We start from the raw sequence: 18320 nt of genomic DNA on the forward strand, positions 1-18320 counted from the left end.
TTTTATTTTACCTAAGACACTCTCCATTCATTTTTTTTTAACCAATATAGGAGATAGGAAAAAAAGAAATAAAAAAGGCCAACATATAATTTTTATTAATAGCCCAGTTATGGTTTATTTTACCATTATATTTAGAATTGACCTTAATTTGTTTTTCAGAATTGAAAGAAAATAAAACACACATTTTGTTAGTATAAGAACATATATGCATGATGATTTCACTATACTAGTCAGGGGGTGCTAGATGCCATTGAGTGAGCATGTGTGCTGTGTGCCAGTTGTACTCATAAGGACTGAATGAATAGAGCAACGAATCTGCATCAAATTTTGTGTTAATCTTGAACGTACCTCCACGCAAACTATTTGGATGATTCAGAAGGCTTTTGGCGATGATGCAATGAGCGCAGCACAAATAAAACTGTGGCACGAACGCTTCAAAGATGGTCGAGAATCTGTTGAAAGTGATCCACATTCTGGGAGGCTTGCAACAAGCAGAACACCTGAGAATGTTGAATGTATATGGGCTGCAATCAACAAAGGTCCCAGGGTGCCTACTTTGAAAGGGACTGAGGTATCATTGTCCTATATACAATGTTTCTTGTATTTTGTATCTTCTTCAATAAATGTCTCCATTTTTTATATTACATGGCTGGATACTTTCGAACAGACCTCATATATATATAATGGAATACTATACAGCCATAAAAAGAATGAAATCATGTCTTTCGCAGCAACATGGATATAACTAGGAGTGATTATCTTAATGAAACAACTCAGACACAGAAAGACAAATACTACATGTTCTCATTTATCAGTGGTAGCTAAACAATATATACATATGGAAGCAGAGTATGAAATGACGGAAACGGATTCTAGAAAAAACAATTATATGTTATTAGAACATGTTGTTTTTCTGCATAATTATTATGCTTGTTTATGACAACAAAATAATTCCATCGTACTTTCTTATGTTATTGCCTTAAAATTAATTACCTTCATTTAAAATTTATCACAGTAGGCACTCATGGTTGAATAAACAAAACTTTATTTTCACTAAATATATTAATAGGAACATATACAAGAATTCCATTAAATAACTATCTCGGGTTTTATAAACCTTGGTTTGTGCTTTTTAAGTCAGATTATCACATCTACCAAAGACAACGAGACAGAAATCACTAACCAAGGTAATGAGAGATCATCCCCACATTATCTTTTCTAGTCTTTTGATGAAAGAAAAAGGATTAAGAAAAATAAAACCAAACTATGATCAGAGCAGGAAACTTAAGAGCCAGAAAGATATTCTAAGTTAACCTGGCTTTCTTTTAAAGAAAATGCTGCTTGTCACCTGAATTGTTGATCCTTCTACCTGTCCCTAATGTACTATAATGACATCATTCAGAGGATTAGCATCTCGGTAATCACGGAGAATTAGTCTGGGAGCACCTCTCTCTCCTGTGTAAAATCCTACTCCACCCCTCACTCCCCATCTTGACAGTCTTGGAGAATTAAACCTAAAATCCTTATTATGACTTCCAAATTCACAAAAAGCTTGACTCACTCTTCCTACTCATTATTCAAGACACAGTTCACAAGTCACCTCCTACCAGGTCGCCTTTCCTGACATCTCCAGACTGGTGCTCTAGATTGCCACAGGTCTGCACCTGTTGCTGCATTTTCCACAGATATAAAAATTATCTGTTTATACATCTGGGTCTTCTAATAGACTGCGAGCTTCACGAGGGCTCTCTTTCATCTCTGTGTTCCTGGACTTGTGGCTGGATCGATGGAGGTAGTCATTGTGTCCAACTGAATAAAAATGAAATGCACTATCATAATCTGGCGCTACATATGTATCTGTATTATGTCCCATCATGCCCTTGCATATAACCTATGTTCCAACCACTTTACTACTCAAGATTTCTAAAACATGCTATTCTGGACTTTTCCAACTGGTATACTCCTTGTCTGAAATACTCTTCTCTGACATTTTTTTTTTCCTGATAAACTCCTACCATGCTTTAAAAATTAGGTCATACTTTTGTGAGATTTTTTTATCCAGTGTATTTTTAAAGATTTTGTGCTTATTGTCATCAAGACACCATCTCATCCTGAAAAGTTCTACAAAGCCAACAAATACAGTTCATTTTTGGTGAATATTGATTTGGCCCTAACTCCCCAAGAACCTATATTTTATTGCCAAATCTCCCTTTTCTTCTCTACTCCGATCCACATAGAGGATAAGCTTTTATTTCAATTCAACAGTGTATTTAAATTTTTTTAATTGCATTAAAAAAAGTATGAACACATTATCCTTGTGAAGAAAATGAATCCATTATAGATCAGGCTAAAGTTTCTTTAATCATTTCTAATTCTGGACTCTTTCTTTCTCTGGAGTAATCCTTATCTTTTTTAATTTCAGTCTATTATGGGGGTTCAAATCTGCTGCAAAAAAACATCACGTCTCCATGACATTTTACTAGAGAATCCAAAAGCAGCCTCACTTCTGCCTTAGAAGGCCTCTGACTTGATAAATGAGTCAACCCACCATATCTACTATAACCTCATTCCTTTTAACACCTGCATAACATTCCATAAATTGATATACCATGGTTCCTTTAACCATTCTCCTACTGATTAATAATTTGTTTTCATTTTTTTGAAATTGTTAATTGTGTAATAAACATCATCATATATTCCTGTTTGAGTTGGGATAGACACCTAGAAGTGAAACTTCTTGGTTACAGGGGATACAGTCTTAAAATTAAGAAGATGCTACCAAGCAGCTCTCTGAGGTTGTTACCTCAATTCTAACTTCTATCATCAACGTATGAGAGCCCATTTTCCCACACTCTTACCAAATCTTGAAATAGTATTTTTAATTTAGTAGCACCACATTATTGTTTTAATTTATATTTCTATGAATACTGATGGATGAGATTAAGTACCTCCTTGTATACTAACGGCTGTCTTTTATAAATACTCTGTTAAAACCCTGTATGTACTTAATAATGAGTTTTAAAAATATTTTATTCACTTCTAAGAGATCTACATGTATTTTAGATGTTAATGACATATTTGAAACATATAACTTATTTACTGACTATCTACTGGATACTCAACACTGTGATGATCATATAAAAAACGGAGAAATATAAAATATAGTCCTTGCCTACAAGTTTAAGCAGCTTATACTTGGGGTGATAAGACCACCCACAGTATAGATTCAAATAAAAATCAATCCAACAGCAGATGACTAAATCCAAAATGAATATTGATAATAGTAAATGATCAGAGACCAGAAAAAAAGAGAGCGAAGAGGATAATGCTTTACAGGGAAGGCTTGGTGAAAGAAGTGGCAATTAGGTTCAACCATGAAGCATGAAGTGGAAGATGGATAGAAATGGCAATCTTGTCAGTACTAGACAATATGAATAAGGTCATGGAGGTAGGAAAGCACTTGCCATTCAAGAAAGCAGATTGTGAGAAATGGCTGAAGTAAAATCAAGCTTTTGGTAAAGTCATTATTAAGACAGAGCACTCCTGGGCATCGTGCCAAGCCCATGGTATACATGGGTCTCAGTTGATACAATAAGTTTACAAGTATCGTCCTGTTAGAGAAAGCTGAAGCTCAGAGAAATTCATGTCCAAAAGCTACTTATCAGTGGACCTGGCATTGGAAGAGTGGTCATGCCCTTTCTGTTGCACCATACTGCTCTGGAACAACATGGTTAAAGACAGATGGCATTTTGAAGAGCATAGAAAAGCAACCAAACAAATATATATTTTATCCTGAAAGCAGGTGAGAGTTTTAAAGATTTTTAAATAGAGAAATGTCATGAATATGTGTTTTAGGAGGATGAATCACACAAATCAATATCATTATTCAGATCTCTGCTGGAAGCCCCTTCCTCAGAAAGGACATTCCTCATCACCTATAGCTAGCCAGCCCTACCCGACCCACCGCTTTCTACCCAATCACACTGCTTTATTGTCTTCATAGCATGTATAAATAACTTACGTTAAACTATGTATTTACTATTTTGTTAGGGTTTGTCTGTCTTTCCCATTAGAGTGTAAGGTCCATGATGGCAGGGACTTTATTATATCCACTGTCATGTTCCCACCACTGGGAATAATGTGTAGATGCAGATGATAAATATGTATTAAATGAATGAATGAGTTAGAGTTAGCATGCTAGAACTATTTCTTACTCCAAAACCTACCTCCAGCTATAAATCCATTCCTACAAAAGTGTGGACAGAGTCCCAGTGAGAATTTTTAGATGAAGTATGTTTCAGATGAGTAATGCTATAGCAGAATAATTTTATCCAAAAAGACAACTTAAATATTGCTCCAGTAGAGACAGCTGGTTTCAGTGGGGAGGAGCTTTATGCCATGAAGGGATGGGTAGGACCTGAGTCAGAACACTGATTCACCAGTGTGTGGTGGTATTTCTTGGGTGGACCTCTCAGATGACCAATCCAAGTAATATCTATTGTTTTTTGTTCTAAGTATCCAACTCAAAGAAAATTTTCATGTCTTCTTTAAAACCACAGACCCATAGCTCTTAACACACTTGTTAAACAAGTTTCCTTTTAATTGCTTTCTGCTATTGCACCCAGCCCTTAAAATCCCAACTATCCTTGTGGTTAGCACATTTACCTGAGAACCACTGATCAGGACAAAAGGAGTGCAGAAGTTTCCTTTATCGTTATTAACATCAACAGTCATTGTTATCAGCACAGTATGTATAGGTAAGTGGAGATTTGTTTGCCTAAAATTCTGACATAAATAAAATGAGCACTGTCTCCCCAGTAGGACTCCCACCCAAGGATTGCAGTGGAACAATTGAGTTTAGGGGAAAGTGTGTAGTTTTCTACAGTATTTTAGATTTTCTGTGTGGAGACAACTTTGTCAGGAACATGTACTTGTGTCTGGAATCTATAGTTTTATGTTGTGATTTGAGGAGTGCTTCAGAAAGGTGATATGCAGCTTAACACCCTGAGATTGAAAAATAATATGAAAGTATGACTGTTGTAAAGTAGAGAAGAGGTAGCAGAGAAAACGTTTTCTTTTCTTATATATCAAATATTAAATTGGTGGTGGCAGTGATGATTATGACTTTCTTGTATTTGTTTAACATCTCTTGCTTTCTATAGCTCTTTCATGAATATTATATTGAATGTCACAATACCACTGCTTCATAGATGTTTTCTGTAGAGCCATATATAAATCCATGTATTTTTATCTGTTAAATGTTCATGAACCATCATAGTATAATTACGTATAGACATGTGCTATCTATTTATAAAGTATCTAACTAGGTAATTATCATATTAAATGAACAGTCATCATTAATGGCAAAATTTTAAGGACATACTTTCAGCTTGCAAGGAGGTTTTATCAAAATATATGAAATATATCAAAATTAACTGAATCTAATATGGAATATTCAATGTTAAGATAACTGTGAAATATAACTGTATACTTTACACAAATATTTCTCTAAAATGTATATCTTAAATCAATAGTTGAGTCCTTTAAGCCATATATGTACAGATATTCACATAAAATGTGATTAGATAGGTCATACTCACTGTGATTGAATATACTAAGGTCATTTATTTGAACTAAAGCATTTATTGTTGTGTGATTTCTTTTTTATTAAAAATGTTATTTTATTCAAAACGCTGATATTTTATTAGCCAAATCTCTGATCTATCAATAAAAAGTGGTCACACATATTTAAAAGAGGAAAAGAAACAGCATGATTGCTTTGTTTTGTTTTGCCTGTGACATAGTCATCACCTTTATGCTGGATGGATGTTATTTTTTATTTATGGGGCACCTCCTCCCTTTCCTTCATCATTTTGACACTTTTGTGAAGTCCTAACATGAAAGATTTCAAAGGATTAAGCCATTGTTTCTAAGAAGTCCTTGTTACCTAGGAAAGGTTCAGGCCCTAATTCCAGGATTAATTTCTCAGAGTGAGGCATTACTCTGATTATACAGCAGAGCTTGGAGGGATTTGGAAACATGGTTGATTTTGCAGGCATATTTGAGAAGACCTTAGTGAACTTTGTGCTTGCCTGTGGGTGCCTGAATTTTTAATGGCTAAGAGGAAAAAGGAAACAGTAGAAGTAGAAGAAAAAAATTTATCATTTAAATTTACATTTTATGAATTTCAAATCTTTTCTTAGAATGAATCCTATAGGATGAAATGGAAAATAATTCAGAAGAAAGCTATGTTTTAGATCCTTACCAAAGGAGCATTGTGAAGTTCCTGTTCAGGAGGTTTTTATGGCAAGATATTATTTAAATTCTGTATCCTCTCATAGTAGTAATTCCTTATATGATTTTCTAGAAGAATGTCTAGTATGGGCTACCAGAAATTGGTTAATAGCTGAGTGATTTTTCTGCTTGAAAAGTCCCTCGATCATTTTAAAGCAGCTATTTAATCTTACATCATGATTTGTAAGATCTTTATGTTATGAGTTAAAGATATCTACAACCCAGAGAAACATCTGAGCTGTGACAAGAAATAATCAAAATAGAAAAAGGGAACAGGGAATGAAAATAGTAAATTCTATAGAAATTTTAATGAAATAAAATAGGAAATTAGGAAGTCATTAGTCTTTTGCTTTCAAACCATAGTGTCAGGATTAATTCTAAGACATTTTATTTGATCAAACTTTAATAGATTTAGATTTTGTTTTGTTCTTCTAAGAATACAAGTTCTGCAAACAAAGTGTAGAGATAAAACAAAAATTGCCTCAATTTTGTACAAACACCTGCTCTGAGTTAAAGCTTTAAAAATAAACCTAGTCAAAGCAAGAAATGAACAAATGTATCCCTAATTAAGAGTTGATTGGGGAAAAAGTCATTAGTAAGAGTTCATGGGATACAGAAAAGTAAAGAAAGGTTGGGGAGTAAAGATCAGAGACCAAGCGGTGAGCAAGGTGGTTTTGGCAGAGTTGAATGCTTGTGGGTTGAGGTAAGTGCCAATTTGTCACTAAAAAATCAACAATATTTTAAATTTGACAGCTAAGAAACAAATGCTCATCATTTAAAGGCTTTTGAGAGACATCAAGCAATAAGACTGTAAAATGCAGAAAGGATATGGAAAAATTGAGATAAATTAGTTGTCATTAGAATGGGAACAAATGTTTGCCTTGGAAAGACAAATACTAATTTTGTGCCGTATTTCATATAATAAAATAAACACTCTGATACACTGATCCAGTTTCACAACCTTGATTAACCTTTGTTTTTAGATAACTCCTAAGTTTACATCTCCAACTGTGGTTCCTCAGTTAACCAAGAGCCTGACATTTAAAATTGTGTCCTAGAAATTTAAATACCCCTCAAATTCAAGGTATAAAAAATTTACCATTTTTTTCTCTTCAAATGATTTATTCTAGACTTTATGTTACTCTCCCTTTCTTGAGGTAAAATCTTGTGTTATCTTTCACATATTCCAGTCCTTTATCAATATAGTTAGTTGATTACCAAATTATGACAAATATTCTACCCTTGTAAATTTTCTTAAATTCTTCACTTTCTTTCCATTCTTGCTACCATCACCAGAATCCCATCACTCCATTGCCACGGAATATATTAGCCTCTTTCCTAATTTGTCCTCCCCGCTTTTGTTCTCCCTCCTTTCAGCTAGCATCATGCACACTGCAAGAAGATATATCTTCCTAAGCAGTACAAGTCCTCATGCTAGTAATTTCCACAGGACAAAATCAGAACTCTTTTGACTACCCCTAAAGGCTTTACACAATTTGGATTCCTCTGCTCTGTGTACCCTCCCAGATGTAGCTATCCTTGATCCTCCTTGTTTTTACTCATTCACTTATTCAACAAATGTTATCTATAATGCCAGGCACTATGTTGTGTCCTGGGTTTAAAAAGCAACTAATAATATGGTCCCAGACCACAACATGCTCACGAATGTTGTGCAGTTCTTTGAGCACTGCACATTGGTCCCTCTACCCAGTCTGTCTTCTCATGCTTCTTTGTCTGGGAAACTGCTATGAATCCTTTTCTCAATTTACGTTGAGGCTCTCTATACGCATCTGTTGCCTAAACAAGACACAGTGAAAATACCTGACTTATTGCAGATTCATTACAGTATGCTTTTCTACAAAGATTTCTTTGAACCACAGTAATGAGCAAACTATAACAGTAAGATAGATGGACACTGCTCTAACCCTATATAGCACTTCATATTTGTTTGTGTTCTTTGCATATAATGACATAATAAATAACATAGGATCATGATCATAGTGTAAAAAATTACTATGGGCTTAGGCATGAAGAACTTCTGAGACATTTCCCTTCCCTATGTCTCCCCCTGACCTGAAAGGATCTTCCCTTTTTGATACTTACTCTATTTCTATCCATTGATCATGGGAGGGAGCTAGATGCAAGTATAGATAACTTGTCACCAACCGTCATACTCCTAAAAATAATTTCATAACACAGATCCAGAGAGGTTAAATCAACAGCTTAAAGGGAAGCACATGGTTTGGGTCTTTTTCTCCTTCCCTCCCTCTCTCCGTCCCTCCTTCTCTCCTTCCCTCTCTCCCTTCCTTCCTTCCTTCCTTCAAATGTCTTTTGCTACTACTATGCCTGAATTGTGGAGCTTCTAGGGGTTAACAAGAGAAAAGAAATACAGCTTTAAAATGACTGTGGTTTTTCTGACATATCCTTCATATTCACATCCTTTACTTGCAGGCCGGTCGTAGCCTCCCCCCGCACATCTGTGCCATTGTGGATGGTCGCCCTTATTGTGTTTGGCGTGTTGGCGATCCTTGGAATAGCTATTGGTCTCCTGGTTCACTTTCTAGCAGTAGGTTGGTAAAGAATATATTTTATTTATTTTATTGTGTTGTAATCTTTATTTACATTTCTACAAAAGATAAAGAAGCAATTGCAAGCAATGAATTATCTCCTTTTAAAATGGCATCACTCATCACAGATTGCAGGAATAAGCATTGTTAGCATGTGCCAAACGTTGTATTGCAGACATCTTTTTGAATATATACAGGTAAAAGAATGGATATCCATGCAGAGACAGGAATGCATAGACAATTGATAGGCAGAAAAAGTTATTCTACCAAGATGATCTACATGTGTTATAAAATATTATAATTATTCTACTTGTAAAGAGAAACCAATGACTATTAAATTTTGACTAGTTGTTTCTTTATAGCAAAGACCCTAACATAGAAAAATCCCTTTAACATAGATTTTTAAAGACTTTGAAAAAACAAGGAAAGTTGGAGTCATTTTTTAAAACTATATATTTTAATTTTAGACTATATCATTTATACTCTACTGTGAAAGATAAGAAAATTAACATATTTATACTTCTCATTTTCCTCTCACCCTTCCCAGCAGTTTTTTAGTGATATTATTACTACATTGTCAATGTTTATAACATTTTATTTTGATTTGCAATAAAAATGACTACCGTTGTTTAGTTTTGAATATATATTTAGACGGGGGATCTGGTTGTCATCAATCCTTCCTCTATGGCATTGCTATGCCTGAGTGTTGCTTTTTTTTCCTCCAAAGCTAGATAGGCTCACAGTTATTCGGAACTTTTGATGAAAAATGCAGCCCTTCCTTCACTACCCCTATTTCTCATTTCTCAGAGCAACCACTTTCACCTCTTTAAGTTGATTCTTAATATCACTGTATCATAATTCTTGAGTTATTGGCATTATCTATTCACTTTCTGCTGTGGAAGAATGAAGACTTCGTACGCATTCATACCCTGGCTATGTAGGAGGCATTTTGGGATTTACCTTCGGCTTCCATAATATTGTTGTTGTCTCCTCCCCCATTATCATTGCCTTTGTGGGTTAACTTCTTTGAAACCCCAAACCAAACACTTTCCTTGTCATTTTACAGGGATTTGGGGAAGAAATGTATCTAGATGCATTTACTAAATTCATCTTCTTTAACTGAACATTCTTGACTCCTGAGTTCCTTATTATGACTAATCTCCAGGTTGGCTATATATCTTCTTGAAGTCATTCTTTTAAGGTTTTTAGATGCTGCAATTCCTAAGATTTAATATGCATAAAAATGTATAAGCAAAAAAATTTACTTGTTTACATTATCTTTTCCTCAGAAATTTGTAAGCTTTCTCCCCTGTCTTTTGTCCATTTAGTGTTGTCAAAGAAAAGATACTGACCATTTCCCATTTGTAAATATAAATGTGAACTATTTTTTTTTTTTTGCCTAAATAGTCATTAGATATTTTATCCTTTGGATTCAGCAAGACTTGTCTTTCTTAGTATTGTGTTTATCCTTCAGTTTTTCTTAGAACACGATGGGCCCTTTTAAGCTACAGATTCAAATTTATTTGTTTAGTTCATTTTTTTAGAAGCACCAGTTATGCATTTGTTAACCCCCTTTGCCTCTCATGTTGTTCATTCTCTCAATAATTTTTTTTTTTTTTTTTTTTGAGACAGAGTCTCACTCTGTTGCCCAGGCTAGAGTGAGTGCCATGGCGTCAGCCTAGCTCACAGCAACCTCAAACTCCTGAGCTCAAGCGATCCTCCTGTCTCAGCCTCCCGAGTAGCTGGGACTACAGGCATGCACCACCATGCCCGGCTAATTTTTTCTCTATATATTTTTAGCTGTCCATATAATTTCTTTCTATTTTTAGTAGAGATGGGGTCTCGCTCTTGCTCAGGCTGGTCTTGAACTCCTGAGCTCAAACAATCTGCCCACCTCAGCCTCCCAGAGTGCTAGGATTACAGGCGTGAGCCACCGCGCCCGGCCTCAATAATTTTTTATTTTGTATTTTATTTTTACTTATTTTGCTGAAGCCTGTCCTCCATGTCACAAGATTTTTAATCTGTATCTGTTGTTTCCAATGTGGCTTTCAGCTTTGATGGTCTTATTTTCCTCTTCCATTTTTTTCCTGAATTCTGCAGCTTTCTTTTCTTCTTGAGTGAACTGTTGGGCTCTTATTCCTGCCACATCTTTGAGACTGTGGGAACTAGCTGTTAAAATTCTTCCTCTATTATCTTCTAATTCCTTTTCTGGTTTTTGTTTATATTCTTTCCTTTTTTTTTTTTTTTTTTTTTTTTGGCTTTTTCCCTCCAAGATCTATATATAAGTTCCCTGCTGCATCTTTTGTAATTATTATTTACTCTTTGTGATTGGAGCCAAATGTTTTCTAAAGCATACTGTAAGAAGTGGGCCTGGGAGTGGGCTACAGGCTGAGGGAGATTTTTTTTTTTACATGACACATACTAATTGTACATATTTGTAAGGTCAACTGTGATATTTAGATACATTTATATAATGTGTAATGATCAAATCAGGGTAATTAGCATATCCAACACCTCAAACATTCATCATTTTTTTGTGTTGTGTGTATTGGGAACATTCAAAATATTCTCTTCAAGCTATTTGAAAATACACAATAAATTATTTTTAACTACACTAACCCTACAGTGCTAAAAACACAAGAACTTATTCCTCCTATCTAGCTATAATTTTGTGTCTGTTAGCAAGACTTTTCCTATCCACCCACCCAGCTATAATTTTCAGCCTCTAGTAGCCACTATTTTACTCTCTACATTGATATAATCAGCTATTTTAGCTTACACATATGAGTGAGAACATGTGGTATTTATCTTTCTGTGTCTGGCTTATTTTACCTAACATAATGTTCTTGAGGCTTATCCATGTTGCTGAAAATGACAGGATTTCAATTTTTTAAATGACAGAATAGTATCCCATTGTGCATATATGCCATATTTTCTTTATCCATTCATCTACTGATGGACACTTAGGTTGATGCCATATCTCGACTATTGTGAATAATGCTTCAATAAACGTGGGAGTGGAGATTTTTCTTTGACATGCTAATTTCTTATTCTTCGGAGATACACACACACACACACACACCCACACACACGGTAGTGGGATTGCTGGACTCTATGGTAGTTTTATTTCCAACTTTTTGAGGAACTTCCATAATGTTTTCCATAGTGACTATATTACTTTACATTCCCCATGAACAGTGTCTATTCTCCACATATTTGCCAGAATTTGTTATTTTTGTCTTTTTGATAATTGCTATTCTAACTGGGGTGAGATGATATTTCACTGTGATTTTGATATGCATTTTCTTGATAATTAGTGGTGTTGAGCATTTCTTCATATACTTATTGGCCATTTGTATGTTCTCTTTTGAAAGATGTCTATTCAGATCAATTGCCTATTTTTACATGGAATTATTTGGAGTTTTTTTTCTGTTGAATTGAATTCCTTGTATATTCCATATATTAATCCCCTGTCAGATGAATAGTTTGCAAATATTTTCTCCCATTCTGAAGATTGTCTATTCACTCTGATAATATGTGTATATATATTCAATTATTGATCCTATAAACAATATCTACAATGCCTAGATTATCTAATCAACTGTATCATAAAAATTCACAAGGGTTTATCAATATCTAATACAAGCACAATAAATACTAGTTGGTATTTCTATGTAATCTATATTTGTATTTGAAGATTTTATTAAATGTAAATAATTCTTGGATCTTTTTTCTATCTCAAAGAAAACAGGACCTACTACTACCAAGGTAGCTTTAACGTGCTGGACATCCCATATAATAGAAATTATGAAAGGGAAACATCACCAGAAAATAACTACCTTAGCAAAATACTTGAGACTAGGGTAAGTTAGTATTTTTCTCTATTTGTTTCATTGTTAATTCTCTAAAATATAAAAATATTATTGGAATTGGATGTTTTAATCTATGTTCTCTTTTAACAGATGGATGATGCATTTCAAAGTTCTAGCATTTACAGACAATATATCAATTCTCAAGTCATCACACTGGTGTAAGTAACTAAAATGAACTATTAGAAAAGAGATCAACCCATCATACATAACCATTATACTTCAAGTTTCTATGTAAAAAGTGTTTATTCATATGTTACAGTCATTAGCCAATAATCTACTAATATCCAGCATTATCATAGTGTCAGAATAATTGTTCCATATAAAACCAAAGGAAAGATTGATTCTATCTAGTTGAGTTCATTATGTATTGAGAATGCATTAATCTTCAAATTGCAGATGACTCATCCTTCTGGTTTTCTAAGTATTATTTAGGTCCAGAAAACATTAGATGGTTTTACGTTCTAACATTTTTATTTAGCAGTAGCATAAATATAGACCCTGTTTTTCCCTGTCTTTCTGCTTTCAAATCAGCAGTTGTGGAACTGCCCCTGGAATTCTTATTAGATATAGGGTAGAAGAGAGCATATCACCAAGTAAATCCAGGATTTGAGACCAAGGAAAACCTTCTAGTCACCATAACAAGAAGTAAGAGAGATGTGTTGTGTTCCCTGCATGTGGGTTTGGAGTAGCATGGAATGGCAGAGGGAGACCTAGAATAAGAATTAGACAAATGACTCATCCTTCCTATGAATATCTCCAGATAGTATAAATATCTTATTGCTTCTGCTTTGTTTATTATAATCATTTGTATACGTGTCTTATCTCTCTTAAAAGTCTGGAAATTCCTTGAAGATAGGCACTGTGTCTTACTCACCCTTGCATCACCTGGCCCAGTTGCTTGTCTATAGCAGTTGCCCAACAAATGATTGAGGAATGCATGAAATGAAAGATCCCAGTTCTTAGTTGATACCTTTACCCTGTGCCTCAGGCTTCCCGTTTTTTTCATATTTGTAGAACTGCTTGTCCTCTAAATTGAATAATATAGCTGCATGCATGCTATCACCAAGTAAAAGTAGGCAGATGGATGACTCTATGCTTAACCTAAAGCGAAGGTACTGCACAAACCTGTAAAAGACCAGAAGAAGCTAAGATATAAAAAAATAAGGGAATGAGGAAGGAAATGCTATTTTTAGCAACATATGAAAACTTCATGTCGTTTCCAGTCCTGAGAACAACAGTGTGACAGCACAGATATGGCTGGTATTCAAGGCTCCCAGATCAACGAAGGAGAATACAAGAAGAAGAATTGAAAGCATTTTACGTCAGATGCTGGGGAACCACTCAGGGTCCTTGACGACAGATCCTAATTCTCTGAGACTTGTGGGTAAGCTATGTATTATATGAGAGCACTGTTGCTTTCATTATTTTATCCCTAACACCAGGCACAAAACTGATTGTCAGTATTTTTAAAAATGAATAAGTCATTGTTTTACATCAGAGCAATTATTTGTTTTCCTCATTAAAAACACATTCAAATCCCAATGATAACACATCTTATAGTTGTTTCTGGGAGGAGGGAGCTGTTGCTCATTCCAAAAGCAGATATCGATACTATAAACAGTCTTTATAAATAATGATGTATCTTGCTATTCTTTTCATGATCGCCTATAAATTTCAAAAAACAGCACTGGAGCCATCAGTATAAGACAGATCACCCTTTAAAAGTTATTTTTGTATACTGACAAAAATTAGGTTCACTTGTGGGGACTACTTCTTCTTCTAAAGAAAGAGACTCTCAATTTTTCACTTTATGTAATATAGAATACAATTCCAATTAAATAAAAAAGAAGTCTTTCACATGGAACCATTAATATGAAGATAGTACTTCTATATCATATATTCACATGTGATAAAAGAACAACTTCAATAAACCGATATTTCTCTCCTTCCCATTGACACTTTATCTTGAAATTCCAAATTATTTATGGACACTTCTGCCCTGCTCAACCTAGCATCTTACTCCATTACCCTAGGTCAGTAGTGCTAGGTTTTAAATTTACTATGGATTTTTTTGTTCTATTTCAGAGATCAGTAAGGTCGATGCTGAAAAGATTATCAACAGCCGTAAGTTCAGATACTTTTAAATTAAATGTGTGAGATGATCTAAAGCATAAACAGTCATGATTTATTAATGATTAGCAAGGCACAGTTGTAAGTGATTTACATACAATAATTCATTTAATCCTAATAACAATTCTAGACATAGGTATCACACATTATGATCCTATTTTAGAGATGGGGAAACTGAAGCACAAAGAAGTGAAATAATTGCCCCAAATTCAAACTCAGGGCGTCTGGTTACAGAGTCCATGGACTTAACTATGACTTTGTCTCCACATTCTCCAAGTGCTGAAGTGTCTTGGAGATACTATGCTGGGTGTGCGGGAGATACAGGGGAGGCTACAGGTTCCATTTTGTACTTATCAGTGCAAGATATTGTTAGATATAACCATACAAGGACAACTCAGTCTACTCTCTGCTGTGTAATAATATAAGCATCAGCTTGCTACTTTCCATGGAGCAAAACTGACCCTTTCTAACAGGCTGTGGGAGACGAGCAAGGATGTCAGCTACATATGATAGAATCAGGGGAGGCTCTACTGCTCAGGAAGGAGAATGGCCATGGCAAGCGAGCCTCAAAAAGAATGGGAAACACTACTGTGGGGCGTCCCTGATCAGCGAAAGATACCTGGTGACTGCAGCTCACTGCTTTCAAAAGTAAGTTCATCATGTTGCCCAAGGTTAGGGAGACCAAAGACCCTGGGGTGCTTCCAGTTTGCACCTGTTATCCCTGTTTAATTATTAGTAGCCCTCCTTTCATTCTCAAAAGTATGCTGGTTTAGAAGATAAATTATATGTTAAGCCTGTCTAAGACATTCCTACCTTACTAGTAAAAATGGGAGGAGTCTTTCATTCCTGACACTACAGTTTTTTCCTTACATGATGCTTATCTCTCCTCAATTCATACTCCAGGAGTCCTAAACTATTTGTAGTTGTTGAAATATATCATCTTGTTTCATACCTCCTTTCCTCTCTGCACACGTCTGTCCCTCTCTCCTCATCTTGGAGGCAAAATGACTCAGCCCTAAATGCTACTTTCCCTAAGAAACCTTTCATTCTCTTAGGCATATAGATTTAAGTCCCCCTGTTTCATGTTCCCACTAACTATATACACCACCATTTAACTGATTATTATAACTGCCTGTGTTTATACTCGTCTTTCATTAGATTTAAGCTTCTTGAAAGTGTGGCCTATTTATTTTCATTTCTATATCCCCATTGCCTTACGTAGGGTATGTCATAGAGAATCAAAAAAGAATTTTAAAATGAATTAAAATATCAGATTGTATCATTGCTAATGGATTATATAGCACAGAAATATTCATGTCATAAAAAGAGTACAGTAGATGCAGAATGTATTTCTGTTATCTTGAAATAAATGCAAAATACATGATTTATGTTTCTGTAGGACAAAAGATCCAAAAAACTATACTGTCAGCTTTGGCACTAAAGTAACACCCCCCTATATGCAACATTATGTTCAACAAATTATTATTCATGAAGACTACATCCAGGGTGAAAAACATGATGATATTGCAATTATACTGCTCACTGAAAAAGTTTCATTTAAGAAAGACGTACACCGAGTCTGTCTTCCTGAAGCCACACAGATTTTTCCACCAGGTGAAGGAGTAGTTGTTACAGGATGGGGAGCACTTTCGTATGATGGTAAGTCCAGTGAAAATTTAACATACCTTGTAAAGTACAAAAGCAACAAGAAAACTTAGCCATCTAGGTACAGAGTCAAAGGCATCATTGACCTCCAGATGCCCAGGACTCCCAGGAAATCTGTCAGGGAATGGTGCATATGGAGTTATGACTTTGCAAATTGCCTTGGTTTCAAACATTCCAAGGAGATGGGTTTGGTTGTAGAACCTCCCTAACCTGGAAAACCTAATTGAGAAATCTCTGATCCAAAGATATAAGAAGAGAGATAAGGACAGAAAGGTAAGATTAGAAAGATATTTCAAATTATAACTTTGAACATTTCTTTTTCATCTGTTCAAGTAAGGGAATTGAGGAAGCTTTTTCATGCTAAAAACAGTCAACAGTCAAATACAGGTCTAATGTGCAGAGAAAGCAAAGTTTCCATCCTTCTCTGTTTCAGCTCTTTTGCTGAAAATGTTTACTTCCTTTAGGTGAATACCCAGTGTTGCTTCAGAAAGCACCTGTGAAGATTATTGATACAAATACTTGTAATGCTCAAGAAGCCTATTATGGTATGGTGCAGGACACAATGCTATGTGCCGGGTACATGGAAGGAAATATTGATGCCTGCCAGGTAATTCTAGACATTTATACTGATCACGTAGTATACAATTAACTGCCATTATTATATTTTATGAAAATCATCAATATGAAGACAATTCCATGCTTCAATTAATTTGCTCTTTGACAATCCATTCAAAGTCTCTCTCCACTTTGGCACTAAAGTAATTTTTCCTTACATGCAATATGTGTTTTTAAGCATTTAACAAAACACTTACATTGGACTTACTCTGAGTCAAGCACTGTTCTAAGTCCTCTACAAATATTAATTCATTTAATCCTCATTACAACCTCGTGATTTTGGTACTATCATTGTTCTCATTTCATAGATGAGGAAATCGAGGCAGACGAAAGTAACTGGCACATCACACACCTAGGAACTGGCAGAATTGCCATACAAATCCAGGCTGGACTCTTAACTGTATTTCAATAAACGACCAGTCTCAGAAAATTTTCAATTACTTTTAGCCCATTCTGAATTTCTCTCACCTTCTTACCTCTTCATGGCCAGAGTTCTGGCTACTTTTCTTAGATATGAAGCTCTGAACTCCAAGTATATTCATATCATATGTCTCCCAAAGCTTTTTCATAAAACTAGAGCTTGTAGCTTTGGGATCACGCCTTCACACTTCAGGTAAACCCACAGAGTCTCAGGGAATGTGTTCTGGTCAGTCACAGTTGAGGTTAAGGGTGAGAAAAGGATTTACACCGTAACACCTTCCCGTGGTCTCTGTGAAGCACTAATCACTTACAGACTTCAGCCGGGCTTATCATTTAGTGTAAGTAAAGTATCTAAGAAGAAATTCTCATAAAGACAAATATGCTTTGTTTTATTTAGGGTGATTCTGGAGGACCACTAGTTCATCCCAATTCTCGAAATATCTGGTATCTTGTTGGAGTAGTGAGCTGGGGACATGAGTGTGGTAAAATCAATAAGCCGGGGGTCTATGTGCGAGTGACTGCCTACCGCAACTGGATTGCCTCCAAGACTGGGATCTAAGAGAAAAGCATCTTGCAGCAACTATTGTAGGTCATTTTTGCCCATTATCCCTAAACCTTATTTAATGTGCATTTGAAAATAGTATGTACAATGGCTATTTTGAAAGAAATGTGGTTCTGAGGGAATATTCGCAAACTTTTATTGTAAGCCAACTCAAGCAGACAAAACAAGAAATCTCGTTTTGGGTCCAGAAAAGCC

The 18320-nt window shown here is 35.2% G+C and overlaps 1 protein-coding gene across 1 annotated transcript; it reads left to right on the forward strand.

Moving 5' to 3' along the window:
• The first annotated feature begins 367 nt into the window (after positions 1 to 367).
• LOC138374278 (transmembrane protease serine 11B-like protein) lies at positions 368 to 18122 on the forward strand. Its single transcript, XM_069456987.1, has 11 exons — positions 368 to 571; positions 4657 to 4757; positions 8746 to 8864; positions 12606 to 12724; positions 12824 to 12891; positions 13957 to 14117; positions 14819 to 14857; positions 15337 to 15511; positions 16263 to 16522; positions 16993 to 17135; positions 17961 to 18122. The coding sequence occupies exons 1-11, from the start codon at positions 368 to 370 to the stop codon at positions 18120 to 18122; spliced, it is 1551 nt and encodes a 516-aa protein (XP_069313088.1).
• Positions 18123 to 18320: the final 198 nt, after the last annotated feature.

Source organism: Eulemur rufifrons, chromosome 24 (genome assembly GCF_041146395.1).
Source record: "Eulemur rufifrons isolate Redbay chromosome 24, OSU_ERuf_1, whole genome shotgun sequence".
NCBI classification, from domain to species: Eukaryota; Metazoa; Chordata; class Mammalia; order Primates; family Lemuridae; genus Eulemur; species Eulemur rufifrons.

Bases quoted from the DNA above. Each gene is read 5' to 3' on its own strand.
- LOC138374278 (XM_069456987.1), top strand. From the start codon at position 368: ATGATTCAGAAGGCTTTTGGCGATGATGCAATGAGCGCAGCACAAATA. The intron at 15,512-16,262 runs GTAAGTTCATCA...ATGTTTCTGTAG, and splicing joins GCAGCTCACTGCTTTCAAAA to GACAAAAGATCCAAAAAACT. The intron at 16,523-16,992 runs GTAAGTCCAGTG...TACTTCCTTTAG, and splicing joins GGGAGCACTTTCGTATGATG to GTGAATACCCAGTGTTGCTT.